The sequence below is a fragment of the Halictus rubicundus genome, chromosome 17, assembly GCF_050948215.1.
Source record: "Halictus rubicundus isolate RS-2024b chromosome 17, iyHalRubi1_principal, whole genome shotgun sequence".
NCBI classification, from domain to species: Eukaryota; Metazoa; Arthropoda; class Insecta; order Hymenoptera; family Halictidae; genus Halictus; species Halictus rubicundus.
The window spans coordinates 4701892-4724845 of record NC_135165.1 but is presented as its reverse complement, the minus strand read 5'-3'; the positions used below and the strand labels follow the sequence as shown (position 1 = coordinate 4724845).

General features: G+C 41.9%; 2 protein-coding genes across 6 annotated transcripts in view; both read right to left on the bottom strand.

Moving 5' to 3' along the window:
- Positions 1-15975: 15975 nt before the first annotated feature.
- Positions 15976-22954, bottom strand: part of Rgk3 (Rad, Gem/Kir family member 3) — a 189052-nt gene continuing 182073 nt past the window's right edge. The window contains exon 7 of one of the 2 annotated variants that reach the window (XM_076802692.1): positions 15976-17515. In XM_076802692.1, the coding sequence (XP_076658807.1) occupies positions 17270-17515 (246 nt within the window). In that variant the 3' untranslated portion in view covers positions 15976-17269. Of the gene's footprint in view, positions 17545-22954 lie in introns of both variants that reach the window. The other variant, XM_076802693.1, reaches the window with a different exon arrangement.
- LOC143362482 (dynein axonemal light chain 1) lies at positions 17566-22197 on the bottom strand. 4 transcript variants are annotated; one of them, XM_076802700.1, is made up of 5 exons: positions 21830-22197; positions 21198-21439; positions 19132-19409; positions 18896-19060; positions 17566-18695 (listed from the first exon to the last, which is right to left on the bottom strand). In XM_076802700.1, the coding sequence occupies exons 2-4, from the start codon at positions 21394-21396 to the stop codon at positions 18914-18916; spliced, it is 624 nt and encodes a 207-aa protein (XP_076658815.1). In that variant the 5' UTR covers positions 21397-21439; positions 21830-22197; the 3' UTR covers positions 17566-18695; positions 18896-18913. The 4 variants fall into 4 exon arrangements, with proteins under 4 accessions (XP_076658815.1, XP_076658814.1, XP_076658818.1 ...); XM_076802699.1 differs by lacking the exon at positions 17566-18695 and having other exon boundaries at positions 18704-19060; positions 21830-22196; XM_076802703.1 differs by lacking the exons at positions 17566-18695; positions 21830-22197 and adding an exon at positions 21604-21678 and having other exon boundaries at positions 18704-19060.

Below are 22954 nucleotides of genomic sequence, written 5' to 3'. Positions count from 1 at the left end.
CGGCATCGTCGTCGCGAGTATGGTTGTCCTATGCGTTGGCGCCATCTCGCCGACTGCTCCCGAGGAGAACTTACGGCGCTGATTAGACGCGAAAAGTGTTGAACGTTTACAACTGGTGAGCGAGTTTGCAGCCCTCCTAAGTGGATTTATGGTCCACGGGAACAGCTTCCATTCGAGATCGATTGGTCCCGATACCACGTTTTTATCTACAGTTGGTTGCACATTCGAGTTTTCAACGATTTAACTTTTGGTGAAACATTTTCTAAAATTCTAATAAAACGTCAACGCTTTAATAATTTTGTAGGGGCAAGGAACGAGTCGGAGGTATTATTTACAATACGCGGTTGACAATCTTGAATATTCAGAGCTCCACCGGAACGATAAAGCCGATCGAGGGACAAGAATTACAATAACGTTGGAGTCCGATGCAACACGATGCAGTCGCGTCGGTGCACGAAATAAAACGAGATCGGGGGTCGACCGGTGCGACAATAAATCGGCCCCGCCTGCCCCCCCCCCTCCCCCTCCCTATTTCTCGAATCTACGTGATTCGTTTCGCGAAAGAATACAACCTAATAGCGGGGGCATATATCGAAGAATGTAGCTCGTTCGAAGGAGCCGGGTCTCCTTTTCTACACGTACCATTCACATCTCCTCGCTCTCCAACGACGTTTCTCTGCGTCCTTGTCGGGGCAACCCCCTGCGTAATGCGGTCATAGTACGTGCTAGAAAGTGCTCCGCGGAGAAAAATGTAACCCACATTCCGACGGAATGTTATTTCAGAGACGCTCGATAACGACCGGGGCACGGTCCTCGGGATAATTCTGAATTCAAACACGCGAAACGTAATGGAAAGAAAATGCCAGCTGAATATGAGATACACCGTTTCGGAATTAAACCGGTCGCGTAACGTTCTGCAATATGTTACCGGCGCGGAGTAATTCTGCCCGGTTACGCCTGACGAATATTTAACAGGTCCCACCCTCCTCAAAAATCCGGCACAAAAGATTCCCCTATGGTTTTTCCGCCAGTTTCCATTCACGTTTTAATCCCGCCAATTCGGTTTCACGCGTAATCGCGTATTTTAACCACCGAAGTCGCGAAGCGCTCGAAATACTTTGCAAAAACCGAGGCCGGATGAATTTTCACTCCGGAATTGCGCAAGTACCAGGAAGGACACGTTTTTTGCTTCATCTAATAGCTGTGCACGCGCATAGATTATGTCTCCGTGTACGGTTCGGAGAAAAATACGATGGAATTATGCGGATATAAATCGCTAAACTAAATGTGTCAATTGTTTGTTGTCCACTGGAGCATTGAACATTGAACAATAATCAATTGCAATTTACTGAATTTATGAAACATCTATAAGATAATCAGTTAAACAATTTTTTCGCATGACCAGCATGAAGACTGGTAGCTAAAGTCGTACATTTTTGTTGCAAGTCCTACGAATCAGTCAATTTTGTATTTTTCCTAGAATACAGAGTAGCCTAATTCGCAGTAGACCACTTAAAACTCGAATCTGTTTAGGAAAGAGTAAATGCGAATTTTCGGAAAATGAGAAGGATATACCATTTTAAAATGGTGCAGTGACTTTTGGGCCACCCTCCGTATAACAATTAAGAATATAATTCGGTTTCCTGTTTCTGACAGAAGTATATCCATTTCTACCGCATAATTGTCGACAAAAAAATTAGTACGTATTCCTTGAATGTGGGACGAATTATCTAAAAATTTTCGAAAAGAACCGTCTTGTATTTTCTCCTCAAAAAAATAATCGCAATATGCCCAGAGTTCGAAATCACGCGCGTGCACGCGACCGGAGCAGTTTTAATTAGTACAATTTTAAATCAACCGTGGTTCTTGATCTTGAATCGGTCACGAGGCGTTTCCTTGGGGAAAGTATTTAATTAAACTAAGAACGGGGAATGAAAAGGACTAGAGAACCGGCGAATGAAGAAGAAAAAACCACGGAACTCGTTCCCGCAGGTTCGTTTTAAAGTTGAGCGAAGTTTCGGCCCCGTTTACACTACGACCCGCAAACCTTGAAGTGCACGTTCCCGCGAATGTACCCTTCTTTTTTTCATCATATTATTTCGAGTGAAAAAAGAATAAGTGGGTGGGGGCGAGGCGGGTTGGGGTGGGGGGTTGTTACAGTGGCTTCAACGAGCCGGAAATTACCGGAGCAATGGAAGAACTGCTTCAAACGAAGTGGAGTTTGTGGCACTTCACCCTAACGACGATGGGAGCCTCTAATGTTATTTCAATCGTAATAATTGCGCCCTGGAACGACGTTCCCATTACCACTGATTGCCATTTGCGGGACTGCATGATCGACATCGATACTGGTTCCATTCTCAAAATGTTTCATCCGTTAAAAACTGGCTCATGGTTCTAAAAACGAAGATCTGGTACGTCTTCACAGGTAACGTAAACGTTGATTAACTTCTAATGAAAAATATTCTATAACATTAAAATATTACTGAATGTATTATAATTGCATGCTCTATTACGTTTCTCGTATTCATATCTCGCATAAATGAACAAACATCTGCAGTGAACATTTATTACTATCACGGTGAAACCACAATAATGTAGATTATTATATGCAAACCCATTTCCCGAGGCATTAATTTACAGTAACTAACTTTATCCAAATAAAAACCAAATCTTTTATTACGGGTTGCATTACGGCTAAAACAAACTTCCAATTAACTTGTATCAACTTTTTTCAGCTCGAAACTTGAAGAATAACTTACGAAACCAAAAATCCCTTCCAATCCAAAGATTTACGTTTCTCCAACTGGCCGAAGGGCATGACAACGGAACGCCAAAAAACGGACAACCCTTAAAAAGGATCAGGAACGACCTTCACACGGACTCGCAAATGTACACCCACACCACGAAGAGATTGCGAACAGGAAATATTCAGAAGGAGCGATAAAGGCCCCGTCTTTTACACCCTGCTACCCCATAAATATAAACTTCACAGTGCAACCGTGTCCTTCCGTGGACTCGTAGATGTAAAAACCTCCCTTAGCGTAATAATCCTTTTTCCCCCCGACCGTGTCCTAACGGTCGTCTAGTTTCCGCGTGTCGTTTCGCGGAGGGGAACCGTTGGAGTTTGTAATTAATTTTCACGGGCCGTGTGCAGCGTAATATCAACCCCGCTCGCTACACCGTTCTCTGTTAATCTCCCGGCAAGAGAGAAATTTTGACCTTCATGGTTATCATGCTGGCCGGCGTTCGCGTCGGTCTTTGTCCGGAACACGCTTTATTAACGTAAGGCTTTCCTAGTTCCCCAAGAGAATTTACGAGCTGCGCCTAGGATCCCTTAATCTTTCGATTTGCGGCAGATTTGTCCGCCGAAAGTGCCTTCTGCGGACTATCCCATCGAACGCAGCGAAACAAGGACTCAATTCCATCTCCACTGTTCACCGATTGGTTAGGTGATCTTCTGAAATATTTAGCATCGTTTATCAGAATTAACAGAAAGAAAAGGAAGGGATACTATGGTATGATATCGTAGCTCACGCCCACTTAATATTAGCCACGCCCATTGCGGGTTGCCCACGCCCACTCAATATTAGACACGCCCATTTCGCGTTTCCCACGCCCACTTAATGTTAGACACGCCCACTTCGTGTTTCCCACGCCCATTTAATATTGTCTCGTCCCCATTTTTAATGTTACTCACACCCTCTTAATATTTTCCACGTCCACTTAACACTGTCTGATTCTCATTTAATGTTGCCCACACTAATGTAATATTACGCCACACCCACTTAATATTGTCCACACCCACTTAATATTGTCCACACCCACTTAATATTGTCCACACCCACTTAATATTGTCCACTCCCACTTAACGTTGCCCCCGCCCACTAGAATAATTAACTAGAACAATTAGTACAGTAATACTTTAGGCTGACCAGTGGCTATCCAGTGGATCTTAATAAGCAAACAGTTCAAATTGGAATTTTCAGAAGATAGCAGTGTCCGGAGCAGAAATGAAGAGGGATTGCCCTGTGGGGCAGTGTGCATCGGAGTCAAGTGCCACGAAGCCTGCTCGTCAAGAGTAAGCAATAGAATCTCCTCTTTAAAACGTTATTAAAAGTGGTTCGAATTTTAATTTATATTCTCAATCGATTCTCTGTAAGTAATTGCGAGAGCAGTCACGGGGTGATCGATAGCCGAACTATTATCAAAGATACATATTCTTCGTTTAATCGTGAACGGTAGTAAATTTCAATTCAATGAGACAGAGATAGGGGATAGATACCCTTATCGACAATGCTTCCTTGAAATAATGAATGGAGGAGAGATTTAAAGAAGCGGCGGTAGCGAACAAGGGAGGAAGGAGGACGAGCAGCAAATAGAAATCCTATGGTAATCTTAGCATGTTCTAGCTCGCTGACGTTATCTGCTCGGATCGCTATTTCGCGCCTCGCAGACGGATAATTTATTATTGCACCGTTCGTTGTGTGTGTGTGTTATCGATCGACGACGCCGCTTTTAACGTTCGGCTACCGAGCTGTGCAATTCTGGCGAGCCCGTTTCGCCCCGATCCAAGGTCGTCATATATCGATCCTCATTCCATTTCATTCATCATCTCCACAGTTCACTTTAACACTCAATCCGTTGATTCGCGTTTCAATCTTTCACCTTTCACCGGCCCGTTCTTCTTCACCCTTTCGTTTTTCCGTGAAAGCGAAAATAGTATTTCACGCGGATTCATCGAGCGAACAGCGAATTAAAGGACCATGAGATCCGGGAAATTAATTATTCACCGACGAACCTCTAACTGAGACGCTCGGATTTCCTTTTATTACTTCGTTTTCCAATCCGAGCGACGAGTTGTTGTCTTCTGCAAGCTTGCTTTCGTCATTTTTATAATAATACATTCGCGAGCCTAAACTGCGCGTTTTATGCATTCATGACAAAAATTAGATTCTATCTTCTTTCCATTATAAAACAACCCTTGTGCTGTAACAACTTATTGAGACGAACGTCTGATCAATTTTTCATTTTATTTGTGACTGAAAGAAGTCGTCAATAAAAATTACAATGTAGAGATTCATTCATTTAGAGATTCGAAGCTAATCTAATTAACTTTTTAAAAAGGCTCTGAAAAGATTGTAGAAATACTGTTCTGGGTCTGAGTACCTACAACAAGTGTTTACAGTGTCAAAAATTCAGGGTTACGCGAACGAACCCAATTACTTTCTAAGCTCATTAACACTAGGTTTACGGAGCTCTAAACGTGACTATTTTGCATTACTTTATGAAAATCACAAGAACATGCTACCCAAATTTATATAAATATTTTTAAAACAATATGTACCCAAAGAAATAAATTTGCTAAATAATTTCTCATGTATGCATCCTTGGAATCTTAATAATTTTAAATTAAAAATATTAGAACCAGTCGTCTCGACGGGTCCCGTAAACCTAGTGATAAAAGAGTTACCGATTCATCTCGAGTAGCTGCCGCAAGAGAGTCTCGAAGCATCGTGTAATTCGCGGAAAAATCTGGAATCGCTTCGAGTCAAAGGGTACCCTGCGTTTTCACTGGTCGAGAAGAAGAACTCGCGATTGTCTGAATGAAACCAATTCATTCCTAAGCCGGAATCCCGTATAAAATTAGGAAGCAGCACGAGATTCTTCCGCGGAGAAGAAGAGTTCAACCCATTAGCTCACAATTTCCGACTCGCGAGACTCGGCCACGGTAACCCGCGCGAGCGCGGAACTCGTCGTTCTCTATTATCATCCCCGAGTACTTTTGCTTCTTTCCCCGTTCCCGGCCCTCTTCTTTTTTACGCGGTTACTCCGCAACGTTCGCGAAAGCGTTAAATCATTTCGCCGTTGCTGTTCCGTCGCAATCAGAGGCACAAATGCCTAGAGTTCTTTTACATGAATATTTTAATGAATGCGGGCTCCTCTGATGCACGGAGTTGTGTACTCCTCTCCCGTACAATGCTTTCTCTTTTAACCGACCACCCTTTCTCCACCCCGCCCCCGCCCCTCTACACCCTACCAACCCACGCCCATTACTCTAGCCCATTGGCCGTGCTTATTTTTACATTTCGCGAAAGGAAGAAGCTAGAGCGTGTACCGGATTCGCGTGGCAGGGCCCGGTGGTAGTAAAGCATCAACGGTCCTTTCAACATCCGCGACCGAAAGGTTAAAAAGCACAAAACCGAAACTCGATAGGCGGCCGGGTGTCTCTGTGTGAACATCTGTCACAGATACCGCGCGGCCAACGAGATTAAAGAATATCGCTGCATCGTTTTCCCCTTTTCCCCTCTGTGCCGCGCAATTTTTTCCTTTGCGATCTTTTTTTTTTTTTTTTGCTGCACTTTGCAATGACCGATTAGGATTAAATTGCCGGGACTCGCGTGGAAATGAAATAAAATAATTCCAATATAGGAATCCACGCGTTTAAAAAATTCAGGTCCTTGAAGATACTGAACACATTCAACCCTTGCATATTACTTAAAAATCTTCGTTTGAACAACAATTCTGTAAGACAACGAATTACGTTCCAGGGGGTGTGGTGTTAGGTAATGACCAAAATCTGTATTTCTGTATTTCGTAAACGTTTAAATCTACCAAATTGTGTTCAGTAATTGACGGTGACAATTCGCGAAGTGCACGGAGCAGTTGGCCGAAGGGTAGAAAATATTTCGTTATCGATTGTCGAAGGTGCAACGGTTACTGCACCGTCTCCGCATCGAAACGCATCGTTTCGCGAAACGCGGAAGGATCGTGGCCGCCATTTGTCACACACAGGACCACCATGACAGAATCGCGGCGACGGCGGCGAGCAACGCGCGCCCCGGAAAAATTATCGCCGACGTTTCACTTCATTTCGCGAAAACTCGAAATTCTGCCGGGTACAAATTCGTTTTTCGCCTAGCGCGAACACGCGCGATACTGTCGTATGTCGTCGTGGCGAGATTTACGCGTGCTGTTGGCTGTTAGCAACTCGTCGTCGTTCTCAATCGGGAAGGCTTGAAATGACCTAAATCAAAATCGCGCCCCTCTGGCCGCGCCAGTCAAGTCGAATTTATAATGCCGAAAGTTGAAGCGCGCGACAAAAAAAAATACAACGAAGACACTCGGTGTGACCCGTTTCTGTGCAGAGACTGTCCGCAGGGACAATTAATCTACTTAATGTATTCCGACGCTATTGATTAACACAGAATACAGAATAGGTGTTTAATATACTCAGTTGCGTAAGTATTGTTAGATGTATTCCAGATAAAGATTAACGAACAATTGGACTGCAAATGTTTAATAATCATCGGGTGCTTAATGAAAATAAATTTCCAAATAAAATAACTGCGATATTAAATATCGTTGAACGCTGCGCAATACCGAATTTTAAATTAAATTCTGCAGTCTGATATTAGCAATTAGACCATGGATTTTTAACAATATTTTCAGATATTAGAATTTGATGAACTCGTGATGAAAATTCGTTTTTCAAAAGTGCCGAATTACAAGCGATCAATTATAAAATCGTCCATTGTAAATGATTTATATTTAATCAGAGGTACTGCATTTGAGTCACAATTAAACCCTTAAAATTGGTGAGTTAAGATTCGATCTAGCCATGAAATTGTGAAAAGCATCCGCGAGGATTAGTCGTCGTGGGATTCTCTTCACGACAAACAGCATGCTCTTCGTCAACCGGAATAAGTCAGAGGACTCCACCAAGTGGTTGTCAACGGTACCAGCCATCCCGAAGAGGGCTCGCACCGTCGGACATGAAGTAGTCCGGGGCTCGTACGGAACAACACCGACGGCGTCCGGTTTCGTTTATTTTCGACTCGGCAATTGTGCCCGGCACAACAATACAGAAATCACTGTCGTCTGCAGCGTAAGATGAGAACGAGAGCACCGGTGGAGGCTTGTCGATTAGAACAAAATCGAACACGCAACCCTTCCCCCAATAGCGCGAAGGGATAAGCGGCCATTGTCGGCCCTAGACAGGGCACTTCCCCCGAGTCTTGTCCACGCCGGATATAACGACAGAAGTGTCAAAATTCAAGGCTCCAGAACAATGAGCATAATGGTACAATGGTGGAAAGTGGGCGGCCCCTTTGTTCCGAATATCTAGAGACGATCAATTTCTGTCAGCCCGCTGAAAAACATCAAATTCTTTCGAGCTGCATACCTATGGGGAGCACCGGGAAGCATCTGACGCTTCAGACACGCGTTTATTGTTTTATGGTGGACGCTGCGAGGCTAGGAGACTCTTCTGACGAAGACCGGGTTCGTGAATATTATCGATTACGTTTAAGTTCATCATTTATTTGTTAGCTCGGGTAGAGTGAATCTTTAGGATGATAAATTCATTACTATTGATTCTGAGGAACAGAAATTATTTAACACCCGGTCGGATGCTACTGAATTTCTCAACGGATCTAATGTAGTTATGTACTTTTTGAAACGAAATCATGTGCTGAATAACTGAATACAAAGTGTAGAAATAAATGTAGAAGTCTGTGGTAATACATTAAGAGAAAAGTTTTCAATTTGCATGATCTAGATGAAAATATATTTAGGAGGATTTTGTAAGGACTCGACGGGACAGAATCTTCGAGGTTCTATCTAAGCAACGACGAAAAATTCCAACGTTCTGATGCACCGAAGAAGAATCGTCGAGGAACATCATTATCTGATCATTCGAGTAACTAGCTCATTTCTCTCCAAGGAAAATCCATTAGACGGGGCCAATGATTCACAGTTTCCAGACAATAGAGTTCACCGAGCCTTTTTGGTCAGTGGACGCTTAGAAGTTTAATCGCGAGATTAACCCCGTATGTATTATGAAAATGGCCCTCCTATGGGCACGCAATATGTCTATGTCGAACGCAACAATGTAGCCGGAGCCATCGAGAGCTTCTTCTATTCGTATCAAATTCTTTGGAGCGGAGCGACGTGAATGGTCGACTGAAGAATATTGACGATACATTACAACGGTGGACACAAAGGTGACGAATTCCGAACGCTGAATAAGCTGGAGGAATTTTCTGCATCCGTGGTATGTAGAAAAATCTATTTCATGTTGATCCCTTGCTGTGCGATTACTTTTAATAGCTGTCTAATTTAATAGAAGAAAAAGAAAGTGTATATCTACCGTATACTTGTATTTTCTCTAGTAGTTAACAATTGGTAACAGAAATGTAGAATTCTGAGTAGAATTTAAATAGAGCATATTATAGTGCGCCAGCTAAATTTGTACAGTATATCGCATATAAAAATACATTTTACATGTTAAAAAGTTCTTCGTGCCAATAAGGATTCAATTTGTACATATAGTGTACGATCTAAACAAAAATCATTTTGAATTGTAAAATTTACAAACAGAGATCCCTCATGGTAAAACGCTCAAACTTGTCGACAAATATCATCGACAGATAATATAAATTTCTTCGGTTCTGCATTACCAACACTGTTACCCACTGTAGAAAATGTTTCGGTATGATAGAGAACTCTAGCACCGACAAGACACTGTTAATATAGAATTAAAATCACTATAAACATTGCATCTTATCGGCTTTTCTGTCTAGGTCTGGTACAATTCCTGTGTGGCGCCCAATGTTGCCGAAACTTCACGAATTTAGACATATTAGCAAGAACTGCAATAATCTGTATACTTAACCCACTATGTTACCATCGTTACCATGTGCGATAACGCGGTTACTCACGGTGCCATCTACGTTACATGTAAACATTTATATTGTATTTTAACACAATCATTTTATGTAAGAATGAACAATGAATAAATAAAGACAATGTAATGAAAAGAAATATCCGCGTTATATTTATTGCACCTTCAATTTTTCCCGAACTTCCGACCCGTCGTAGAGTTGTTCCTGAATTTCTAAATTTTCTAATTTTCGTGCCACCTCTTTTACTATCATATTCTCCTAATACAAAACTCAATTTTTCGAAAAATTCGCGAAAAATTTCAACCGCCTGGCATGCGTTAACTTGTACTACTGAAATTCGGATACCTCCTTCGATATCATTTCTCCTAATACAAAAGTTAAAATTTCCGAAATTTTTCGGATTTTCGACCGTCTGACTTGTCGTTGACTTGTACCACTTAATTTCCGAGAATTTTCGAGCGTCTGACTCGACGTTGACTTGTACTACTGAAATTCGGACACCTCCTTTGATATCATGTTCTCCTAATACAAAGTTGGATTTTCAGAATTTTCGAAAGTTTTCGCAATTTTTCGAACTTATACTAGGAGAACATGATACCAAAAGAGATGGCACAGAATTTTCGTGGCAGGGTGCGGAAAAAAGAACACATTAACTGTTGTAACTAATATTCTGTATTTTTCATCAAATAAATTACAATTTTAAAGGTGTACATATAAAATAGAACAAAATAGAACTAAAATATTTCGTGTATGTGGGCCGCGTTTGCATGCATGTCGAAGGTAGAGTACAGGCGATTGCAACGGCACGAAGACAGTGGAAAAATCCACTGAAAACTATTTCGGAATATTAGTATTAGCAACAACTGAATATTCCATATACTTCTTTTTTACTACGGGTGTATAATATGATTTGACAAGAACAAACCATACACGATGCTTCGATTTAAATATTGAATATGACATTTATAAAGCCTGCTTTTACGTATCAAAAAAAGTACCTATTCTATATGCACCGTGAACGCGCAATTTAGTAATGTTAATTCTTACGCCTTCCTGATGTAGATGAAATCGGTATAAAGATATAAAACGGTCATATATGTAAGCTAAGATTTAATCCGTCACTGTATATATTGTTCATGCAAATACTCATATGTTCAAATTATTGATAAAACGAACGTCGAAAAACGAAAAACGAACGAGACGATAAAAGGACGAGCAGTCTCGTCAGGTCGGACACCGGAGAAAGACGCGTTGTTAATAAATGATTTAATGTTTTACGTCTGTTTAAATTCCTTACAAATTCAGAAGTGGGATCGAGGCAACCGTTTTGCAATTTCTTGTCGGTCTTGTCGGTCGAAGTTTAAGTTACGTGACGGACGTTTGTGTGAAGTGTGCATTCCGATTAAAAAATGAATTGTTCCCTTACGGTGTCGGAACTGAAGGAGAAGCTGAAAACCAAGAATTTGCAATCGACCGGTACGAAAGCCGAGCTGTTAAAACGGTTACTGAATGCTAATGTCACAGCGGAAGAATTAGCCATGACAGAGGTCGACACAGAACCGCTGCCGGGGTCGACCAACGAGACTCAAAACCAACCCGATACGAGAGGGCTGGACGAGATAACCATCCGTGAATTAGACGTTTTAAGAAGAGAACGAGATGTTATCGCTCGGGAGAATGAGCTGCTTAGGAGAGAATTGGCGTTATTACGGGAGACGCCAAGCTCGGAAACAATCCCATCTGGATGGACGAGAGTGAAAAAGTGGCAAGAGTTAAAAGACATAGTGGGTGAATTTAGTGGAAGCAGTAACGACTTTGGTCGGTGGGAGAAACAGGTGAGAGGACTCCTGTCGACGTACGAGTTGGACAACCACCAAGCGAAAGCTTTAGTGTGTAGCAGATTGACAGGTCGTGCATTGAAGTGGTATCACTCAAGAATAGACTGCGTAGACTTAACTGCCCACGAGCTTTTGAGAGAGTTGAAGAGACTGTACGGGCAACGACCGGATCCATTATGTTTGAGACGTGAGCTTGAAGCGAGGAGAAGTGGGGCGTGGAAGAATCTTTCACCGATTATGTGCACGATAAGACAATCCTTGCAAATCGAGTACCTGTTTCGGAAACAGAATTATTCAGCTACGTCGTCGATGGTATACCGAATAGGGAGTTGCAAATACAGGAAAGGTACAGCGTTATGAGTCCGTGGACGAAATACTGACGGCTTTCACGAACGTAAAGTTGCCGGCGGGAAGACTACGACTTTCGGAGGGAGTTTCGCTGTCCGGAAAAGTCGTGTCATCAGATGGGTCTGGTAGACCACCCATACGAAGACCATCGCCGAAGGAGGGACTAGGATCAGCGAGCACCGGGCGGAGATGCTTCAATTGCAACAAGCCAGGTCACTTCTCAGCCGAATGTACGAGACCAGTGAGAGAGAGGGGATCCTGTTTCACGTGCGGAAAGATGGGTCATCGAGCGAATCAATGCAACGCACAGACAACGAGGAACGACGTCAACTACATCGCGCGCGGGCGAAAAGAAGGCGATGATTTTCGGCGAGCGGTAGAAATACAGATAAGTAGCGAGTGCGGTAGTTTCAGTTCAAAAGTAAACGCACTTATCGATTCGGGAAGTCCGATTTCTTTTGTTAAAGAGAATTGCGTTCCGAGAACATGTTTTACAGCCGATCGCGTTTCAGATAGGTTTCACGGGATTAACGGTAGCGACTTGAACGTGTTAGGAAAGACGCAAGCCACAATTATTTACGACACGGAAAAATATTGCGTTATGTTGAGAGTTGTACCAGACGAAACGATGAAAAACTCTTTAGTTTTAGGACGCGATTTCATGAAAATTGCCAACTTATCGTTGAGTAGAGAGGAAACAGTAGAACGCGATGATATAGCCGATATTATGAACATTGAGGTAGATCAGGGTAATACGTGCATCAGCGCCGATGACATGCGTTTTGACGAGAACCTTTCTAATGAAGTAAAGACACGAGCGCGGGAGTTATTTAGTAAAATGTACATTAACGCACAAAGACCTGTGGAGCCAAGTGTAGAAAACACAATGAAATTAACACTTACGAGCGACAAACCCTTTTCATTTTCACCTCGTAGATTATCGTATGACGAGAAAAACAAATTGCGTGGTATCCTCGATGGATTATTGGAAAAAGGGATAATTAGGGAGAGCACATCCGAGTACGCGTCTCCTATCGTTCTAACGAAGAAAAAGAACGGGGAAATTAGAATGTGTGTAGATTTCCGTACATTGAATAAAATCACGATCCGCGATAACTTTCCGCTGCCATTAATCGAAGACCAATTAGATTTGCTGGAAGGGAAAAAGTATTTTACCACCCTCGATTTAAAGGATAGATTTTTCCATGTCAAGATGCACGAAGACTCGATTAAATTTACATCTTTTGTAACACCTTCCGGGCAATACGAATACACGAGGATGCCATTCGGGTTAAAGGGCGCGCCTCTTAAATTCCAACGCTACGTCACTGAAATCTTTAAAGAACTAATCAACGACGGCGAAATATCTGTTTATTTGGATGATTTTCTCATCGCGACCGAGACTATAGAGCACCATTTAGAAGTCCTTGGAAAAGTATTTAAACTACTGACAGTGAATCTTTTGAATTTACGGTTAGATAAATGCAGATTTCTCCAAACAAAACTCGATTATTTGGGTTACACGGTAACAAGCGAAGGAATCAGGCCGACAGAACGAGGCCTCGAGGCGGTAAAAAAATTCCCATTTCCGCGAAACGTTCGAGAGGTGCAGGGATTTTTGGGCTTGAGTTCATACTTTCGGAAATTTATTGAGGGTTTCTCCATCCTCGCGAAGCCCCTATACGATCTTACGAGGAAGGATGCAAAGTTTCAGTTTGCCGAAAAAGAAAAACAAGCGTTCGAGACGCTTAAGAATCGATTGTTAAGCGCGCCGATATTAAGTATTTATTCTCCACAAGACGAGACCGAGTTGCACTGTGATGCGAGCGCGTCCGGGTTCGGTGCTATCCTGTTACAAAGGAAGGCCGATAAGAAGCTACACCCAGTGTTGTACTTTTCTAAACGCACGACTGAGATTGAATCACGCTATCACAGTTTTGAGTTAGAAACGCTAGCAATCGTTTCTGCTCTCCGACGTTTCCGAACATATTTACTAGGAAGAAAGTTTAAGATAGTTACGGATTGCCAAGCTCTTAGTCTGACGCTAAATAAAAAAGAGACGAATCCCCGAATTGCACGTTGGGTGCTTGAAATGCAAAATTACGATTACGAGCTAGAGCATAGGGCCGGTTCGCGTATGCTCCATGTAGACACGTTAAGTCGTCAGGTTTTTGTGATTGAAGACAATTCGTTCGATAGAAATTTAGCGCTATGCCAAAATGACGATAAAGTTATCGGGAAAATTCGTACGGAATTAGAAAATTCAGAAAATAAATTGTACGAAATGAGAGACGGTCTAGTATACCGGAAGCATCAGGATAGAATTTTGTTTTACGTGCCGAGCACTTTAGAATCAAGTATTATGTACAAGTACCACAATGAGATGGGACACGTCGGAATTGAAAAAACGGTGCGAAACATTACGGATAGTTATTGGTTTCCAGATATGAAATCCAAGATCGAGAAACACATTCGCGGCTGTTTGAAATGTATCGCATACACGCCGAACTGCGGAAAGTTAGAGGGAACCTTGCACTGTATACCGAAGGGTGATAAACCTTTCGATACCCTACACATCGACCATTTAGCTCCTGTTTCAAGAGCACATAAATCGGGTTACAAATATATATTTGTTGTAATCGACGCGTTCACCAAATATATAAAAATGTACGCCACTAAGACTAAGAACACCGCTGAAGTCATAAAGTGTCTAAAATCGTATTTCGAGCATTATAGTCGACCGCTGCGCATAGTTTCGGACCGAGGAAGTAGTTTTATGTCTCACGAATTCAATGAGTTCACACAAGAATATCATATACAGCATGTTAAGATAGCGACCGCTTCTCCTCAGGCGAACGGGCAGGTCGAGAGATATAACCGCACAATTTTACCGATGATCGCCAAATTGATGAGTGAGCGTGGTGTGGTATGGTATAATGTATTGCGAGAGGTTCAATTTGCGTGTAATAATACTGTTTGTAAGTCTACCGACAAAAGTCCAAGCATGTTACTGTTTGGTATGCGACAACGTGGTGAGGTCATAGATGGGTTGCGTGATATGTTGGAGATTAGTGGAAAGATAAGTATTTCCCGTGATTTGAATAGCGTCCGAAAAGAAGCTAGTAACCGAATTCGAAAAAATCAGGAGTCGCAAAAACGCATTTTCGATAAAAGACATAAGGCTCCGAATAAATATAGGGTTAAAGATAAGGTGCTTATCAGAAATTACGATTGCACCCCAGGAGTGTCAACAAAAATAATTCCGCGGTTCAAAGGACCGTACGAGATCGATCGTGCATTAGTGCATGGTGAATGTCAACATTTACCGGTGTAAGTCAGAAATAAGGGTATTTAGCAAATATTTCGGACATACACCAAGCGACTATGTGAATGTTGACATTCACCGGTGAAAGTCGACATTCTCCAGATTTCGGTGTTTCACTGTAACATATACATCATTTGGATATTACAGACATAGAGATCGCAGAAAATACACGGAGAATAGTGTATATGTTACAGTGAAACACCGACAGTGAAACCATGCACTAATGGTGAATGTTGAACATGTTGGAGATTTATATTTTCTTCTCCGTAATTCAGTCGCTATAAAACGTCACGCCAAGTCGTGATTAATTTCGGGTTATGTGCGTTACGTTACATTTCCTCATAAAAAAGGTTTAGGGTCAGGGTTAGGGTTAGGGTTAGGATTAGGGAATCACTTGGGGGTAGAAGGGGGTGAATCGACTTTCGTTTTTTTGACTCTTCTGTTTTGGACCTCCACCAGAGCATATCTGTGATTGTCGACATACACCGGACAGGGTTCCGAATATACAACAATGTAATAAAATATTCGATCTTTCACCGACGTATTTGGTATCTGTTGACATGCACCGGTAAAAGTCGACAGATACCAAATATGTATATTCGGACCCTGTCCGGTGTATGTCGACAATCACAGATATGCTCTGGTGCAGGTCCAAAACAGAAGAGTCAAAAAAACGAAAGTCGATTCACCCCCTTCTGCCCCCAAGTGATTCCCTAATCCTAACCCTAACCCTAACCCTAAACCTTTTTTATGAGGAAATGTAACGTCGTAACGCACATAACCCGAAATTAATCACGACTTGGCGTGACGTTTTTTGGCGACTGAATTACGGAGAAGAAAATATAAATCTCCAACATGTTCAACATTCACCATTAGTGCATGGTGAATGTCAACATTTACCGGTGTAAGTCAGAAATAAGGGTATTTAGCAAATATTTCGGACATACACCAAGCGACTATGTGAATGTTGACATTCCCCGGTGAAAGTCGACATTCTCCAGATTTCGGTGTTTCACTGTAACATATACATCATTTGGATATTACAGACATAGAGATCGCAGAAAATACACGGAGAATAGTGTATATGTTACAGTGAAACACCGACAGTGAAACCATGCACTAATGGTGAATGTTGAACATGTTGGAGATTTATATTTTCTTCTCTTCTATTTTCCACCGATCCGTGTCAAAAACTTTTGGCCAAACTTTAATTGTTTATCAATCAACGATGCTCATACTCTTGCTCACTCTGTACAAAGCTTTTCAATTGCAACGAGACGTTCACGCAAGCTCTCACAGACCAACCGTCAAACCAAAATTTGCTTCCTAACAATCACGTTAATTTAAAAAAGTATCAAAAGTATAATAGTAATTTAATAGCGCTACACATGATCTGCGGTATTACGATGGGATACACGAACCATGACGCTCAAATTGAATTACTTTGAAAATGTATCGTCTTGATGATATCTTTAGATCCTGACGATGGAGGATCGATAGGCGAGAACGAATACCTTTTGGTGGTAGACTGCGGATCTTTATGCGTTTGTAATAGGAACAAGTAAAATGTATAATTGTAATGACGTTAGAAGAACTTGAGAATGTTATTACATTTGATGTACAAAATTTATTTAAAGAAGAAATATTATCTTCACTCGACCCGCGTTTCTTACGATTAATTTGGAAGCTTTCTGTTTCGCACACAGATCCGCAATCTGGTAATAATACATAACAATTGTAAAGCCAGGGGTCTGATCAATTTGACCCCGTTCTTACATACGTTCTAACAACTATTCTCGTTTTTACAATATATCTATATATAATTTACATACAATACATTTCCATACAATTCATTTACATACAATACACTGTCAATGCGGTCCCGAAAGGCCTTCTGGGTAATGGTCATTACGCTCGAGATAATGACCCAACCGGGGCGAACAGAAATATAGTTTCGAACACTGAAGCCCCGTCGACTCAAACCCTACACCCTGGTTTCGAATCTAGGGGCCAAACGTCCCCGGTCCCGTCCCGGTCTTCAGGCACCGCACTGACACATCCACTCGGTCAATTTACAGTATGTGCAGATTTTCACAGTTTTTTAATTTCGAGTCCTCCTTGCCAAACAACCAAGTGAACACACGCTTGGCTTTCATACTGGCACGTACCACAGTTCTTGATGTATACCAGTGACCGCCGCCTGCGGCCCCGTTCGCGGCTCCGTTGTCCGCGTTCTTCAGCCGAATCTGGTGGAGTATCCCGACCAGAAGGTGATCTACGTTGTGGTTGATGGCTACGGAGATCTCGGCGTACTTCACCTGGTGGGTGCACGCCATGCACTTGCCGTCTAACACGATGGAAAATTCAATCAGCGACCGTTTCACCCTTTCAGTTCGAGTAACTATTCTAAAAGTGGAGCGAACGACATCAGATTTGTGGGATGAATGGTTCATTGTGCGTGCGTGCGTGCGGGCGACCGGATCATGTTGCGACGGTCCGGCGCCGGTATGTTTGGAAAACTCGAGTGACTGAGGAGGCGTGAATGAAAAGTGTTTAGGTCTAAGAGATAGGAGAGTTTGTGTATTTCTAAGAATGAAAGCGACGGATGCAAGAAACAGAGTGCAAGCGAGACGAATGCAAGGGGGTGAAAGACTATAAAGCGTGGATGTTCGGGAAGAGCGGAGAGAGTAGAGTTGCGACTGCCTTGCGAGAAAGAGTGTTAATCGTGTCAGCGTTATTTCTTCTAAATATATTAATATTCAGTAAAGTGTTTCAAAGAGATTAATCTCCCCATTTCCCAAGATTCCTACACTATTGATTCTGAGGAACAGAAATTATTTATCACCCGGTCGGATGCTACTGAATTTCTCAACGGGTCTAATGTAGTTATGTACTTTTTGAAACGAAATCATGTGCTGAATAACTGAATACAAAGTGTAGAAATAAATGTAGAAGTCTGTGGTAATACATTAAGAGAAAAGTTTTCAATTTGCATGATCTAGATGAAAATATATTTAGGAGGATTTTGTAAGGACTCGACGGGACAGAATCTTCGAGGTTCTATCTAAGCAACGACGAAAAATTCCAACGTTCTGATGCACCGAAGAAGAATCGTCGAGGAACATCATTATCTGATCATTCGAGTAACTAGCTCATTTCTCTCCAAGGAAAATCCATTAGACGGGGCCAATGATTCACAGTTTCCAGACAATAGAGTTCACCGAGCCTTTTTGGTCAGCGGACGCTTAGAAGTTTAATCGCGAGATTAACCCCGTATGTATTATGAAAATGGCCCTCCTATGGGCACGCAATATGTCTATGTCGAACGCAACAATGTAGCCGGAGCCATCGAGAGCTTCTTCTATTCGTATCAAATTCTTTGGAGCGGAGCGACGTGAATGGTCGACTGAAGAATATTGACGATACATTACAACCGTGGACACAAAGGTGACGAATTCCGAACGTTAATTCTTACGCCTTCCTGATGTAGATTGAAATCTGTATAAAGATATAAAACGGTCATATAAATACAATTTCCGATCCATCGATTAAATTGAAAGGTAATATGCTCACAAAGTATAAATCAATACGATTACGAAAAATATTACTAAATCTATACAGGTTCATACTTGACCAAATAAAGAATCATACAAAAGAAACTCCAAAAACAAATGTACAGAATATTAAATAAACATTACCATAAAACTGCTGTATGATCATATTAAGCTGTTTTCCGATTGGGAAGGACAGTCAACTTTTTGCGTTTGAGTCGCGCAGCATTCTTCCGTTCGTATTATCGGCTCGCCGTCTAACTTTTCCAACGTCGGTAAGCGTCGAGCGACCTCTGACCTCCACTGCTCCAACTAAAAAGAACGAATATTAAAAGTTAATCAAATTATACAATTTTCAAATGAAAAAGGTAGCTGTAAAGTACCTCGACGCTTTCGTACAGCGGATTACCAACGAATACGAGGTCCTGGAGGTTCGCGAGTTCCTGAAGCCTGTTGAACTCGTTCCAGTCTCTCACCAAGTTGTTCGACATGTAAAGGACACGAAGATTTCTCATCGCGTTGATTCCCTTTATTTTCTCGATCAGGTTGTAAGAAATCCAAAGCTCCTCCAACGTGTCCCCTAAAGGCTCCAAGCCGGAGAATCCTTTAATTATGTTACGACCCAGCGATAGGACCCTCAGGTTCTTCAATGTTCCGATCCCTGTGTCAAATGAGAGAAGTTTAATTAGACGGGATGTTTTAAAGGAATCTATACAAGCTGTTTTCTTGGAACCTAATGAAGATTAACACCACTTCCTATTTCAAAAAATATTTAAGGCCTTGCTATGCCCTTAGCACTAAAATAATGAATACCGTTCTAAAAGATTGGCCCCTTTGGATCGTTTAAGTTAAAAAGGAAGTTTTGATGATTTCATTAGATTCTGAGGAAGCGATTAACGTTGAATTGTATCCAGATAAAACGGAACGCTCAAGTTAAATGAAAATAAAGGCGACCTGAATTCAAGAGGATGATCGCAATACGAAACGGCGCAAGATCTGCGTTCAATCGAATTTCCAGGCGATCGAGTTACATTAATTGAGCCACAGTTACGTGTCAAGGGAGTAAAGTCGCGTTCATCAGAGTCTGGCACTATTTCGCGCAGCCCGGAAGACGTTGGGGGCGCTGCGAGCTCCTCAGACTCCCTACTCCACTACTCAGTCCCCACTTTGTAGACTGCGAGATTAATATACGCGGTAGAACAAAAGTACAGATTAATAGGCAGAAGAAGTGGGTAGGAAATGAGTGGCGAAAATGGGCTTCATTTACGAATTTTTATCTTAGGAACTGTTTGTCCGATTGCGCTAAATTTTTTTTTGTTTTATTTAGAAAGGATTGGACTATAGTAATATAATTTTTTCAACCTCGATAATTAACTGTATAATGTCGGAAAATGTAAATGAATTCTTTCTTTACGTTTTTAGTTGAAAAATGTAAATGAAGCGACCATGGTGTGTGGGAACGAGGGAATTTTCGGACGCGGAAATTCCATCCTTCCCAAGTGCATGCCATAGGAGGTCGGGTTGAGGGCCAGGTCATTTAAGTGACGATTGCCAGAACCTTTCGCTATTTAAATTCGAAATACTTTGACACACCGCGTATTTGGTTGCGAATGCCGCTGCCGGACATGGCGTCACATCAGTCCGCTCCGCGCATGCGTAGTGCATTGGGAAGGGAGCCAATAAGAGCGAAGATGCGCAGAACGAACGTAAATTGGTTTCTGAACGATGCCAGACTCTGATGAAAGCGACGTTAGGATGGCCAGCATCTGCGGTCCATTTATCGTGCTTCGTAATGGAATTGCGCATGCATTATTATCTGTCCTGTCGAACGCCCGTCTTATTCATTATCCTCGTTCCCTTTCCCCCGTTCCGACCAAACTGAGAATCGCTTTCTCGTTGCGGATGTAAAATGTTTAACAGTGAATCTCGGGAGTAATATTTATTGCGAAAAAACGAATTAAAATTCAACCCTCCGTAAAATATCCTTGAAGCCCCACATTCATTATTTCTATTCTTTAATTCCCGTTTCATTCTCTCATTTTACTGAGGTAGGGACATTTTTGTTAAAGAATTCTACTACCGCCGTGTAAACGAAAAATTTCATCACCTGCAATTCTTTCAACTCAAACTATGTTACTTATCTTGCATTATAATTGTTTAGATAACACTGTGGGATTCTTGTTCTAATTTACCCAAACCTGCTTCGAACAAATTTTGATCACTGTACTTGTTACTGTACTTCGCGAGCAAAAGGCGGTGATTTTAGCGCCAAAAATATACTTGAAGCAGAATTTAAGATTGAATGAAGCAGAAAATTGCTACCTGAGTAAACAAATCGAATAGTCTAGTCGAAATTGTTTAGGATTTATCGATACGAGTAGAGGAAAGATAAAAAGAGCCTGCAAAAAGGATACTAAAATTTTTCTAAAGATAGTGGGAGAATATTCACCTGCAATCTTCTCGATCATGTTCGTCGATAACGAAAGTTTCTCGCAGTTGGTCAAACTCGCCAAAGCATTGTCCATCTTTTCTATGGGAGGCCATTGAAAGCTCAGACTGACTTCTGTCGCCGTGGAGGCCTCTTGTTCGTTGTCTTCTTCCCATCGTCGAATGGATTCTTTGCAAGTGGACGGTTTTACGGTGGCCATGCTGCTCCTCGATCATCATCGATCATTTCAAAACTGTACGAAACTAGAAAAATCATCGAAAATATCGAAACATCACAATTTTGTAAAGCTTCAACGAAAGAGATGAACTTTAATGATCTTTTGAGGTACTTGCAAATAATTTAATGATCGCGTGTAACAAAATCGATGATGTATTATTGAACAATTGGTTGCAAACAAATAACTGACCGTAACGGATAGCGGTTGATGAACGACTGGGGAGAAAACATACACGCACGAAAAAACAAAAGAACGAGAAACAGCAGCTTTCGCATCAAGGCGGACACACACCGCGCGGATTCCACGGGCACGCACAACGCACCCGCAACTCGCTTACATGCAAACACGCCGAGCTGCTTCGAGCACAATTTCGCTTCGAAATCTTTTCAACATGTATAAATTCGAAATTATTCACCCTTCTCGATCCGGAACGTTGAAACGCGACGAACCGGTCATCTGTCACTTGCCAACATTTCGTTGCGACTGCTTGTCGAATAAAATACGTTTCGCGTGTATCACCAATGTCGTTTATTATCGTTTATAGTCGGTTCGAGGTTCAAAGAAATCGACATTCGTTTTGCTTCGTGGCAAGCGGCCACGACTGGAGCCTGGCAATATCTGGCACCAATCAAAATAATCGATGCCCAGGACGCATGCGTCTGGCGTCGCTTACTTATCAACGAAGCGTCGCGATAAGATTTACGAGGGACGTTATAACATTGAAGAAATACAGGTCTTTGAAACTCGAACCCGTGTACATTCGTCACCTGTAAACGAAAAATATAATTGTTAACCAAAATCTAATTACGCTTCACTTTTGTTACGTCACTCGATTGAATTTACCTTTGATTGATTTCAAGATTAATATGGTATTTAATAATAATTAGTGGATTACAATGGCTGCCGGTGAAATAGTCCGCTTTGTAATGCGTATTAAATTAATTTCAACTTGATAATCAATCCGTGTGAATAATGCGCTGTATTTCATTCACGCCATTTTATAAACATCAATCATAATCCTTTCACGATTCAATTCATTAGTAGAATTAAAAATTATTTCCCTGAAGGTTGTTGAAACATCAGTGGTTATAATTTTCAGGGAGTTTCATAAATACTTAAACTGTCGATTAAAATTTCTCGTGTGAAAACAATCTTTGGGGAAGATATTTTTGTTTATAAAATTGATCTGATTATTTACTGCGGAAGTAACTGACATTCGAAGGCATTTCAGATTTTGAGAAGCATAAAATAAAATTGAGAAAAAGCCTCGTCATCCATAATAATTTTAAGGGTCAAGGGTAAAAGGAATTTATACATACTGTATGATACTGTAACAGACCTGGCTGCGCCAGGCCTGTTCCGAGCCGAACGCGGCCGACGGATACCGAGATCCGCCGGCACCCGCGAGCGCCCCTGCGATCCCCGCACCACCGAACCGATCTTGGCGGGAACCGGAACCCGCCATGATGAAATATCGTCGCGCCGGATACAGGACGACGCCGGAAAAGTCGGCCGCAAACCGTACCACACCGCACCCCCT

Coding starts and splice junctions, on each gene's coding strand:
- LOC143362482 (XM_076802700.1), bottom strand. CDS start 21,396: ATGGCCACCGTAAAACCGTCCACTTGCAAAGAATCCATTCGACGATGG. Junction 19,410..21,197: donor CATGATCGAGAAGATTGCAG/GTGAATATTCTC, acceptor CATTTGACACAG/GGATCGGAACATTGAAGAAC. Junction 19,061..19,131: donor CGCTGTACGAAAGCGTCGAG/GTACTTTACAGC, acceptor CGTTCTTTTTAG/TTGGAGCAGTGGAGGTCAGA.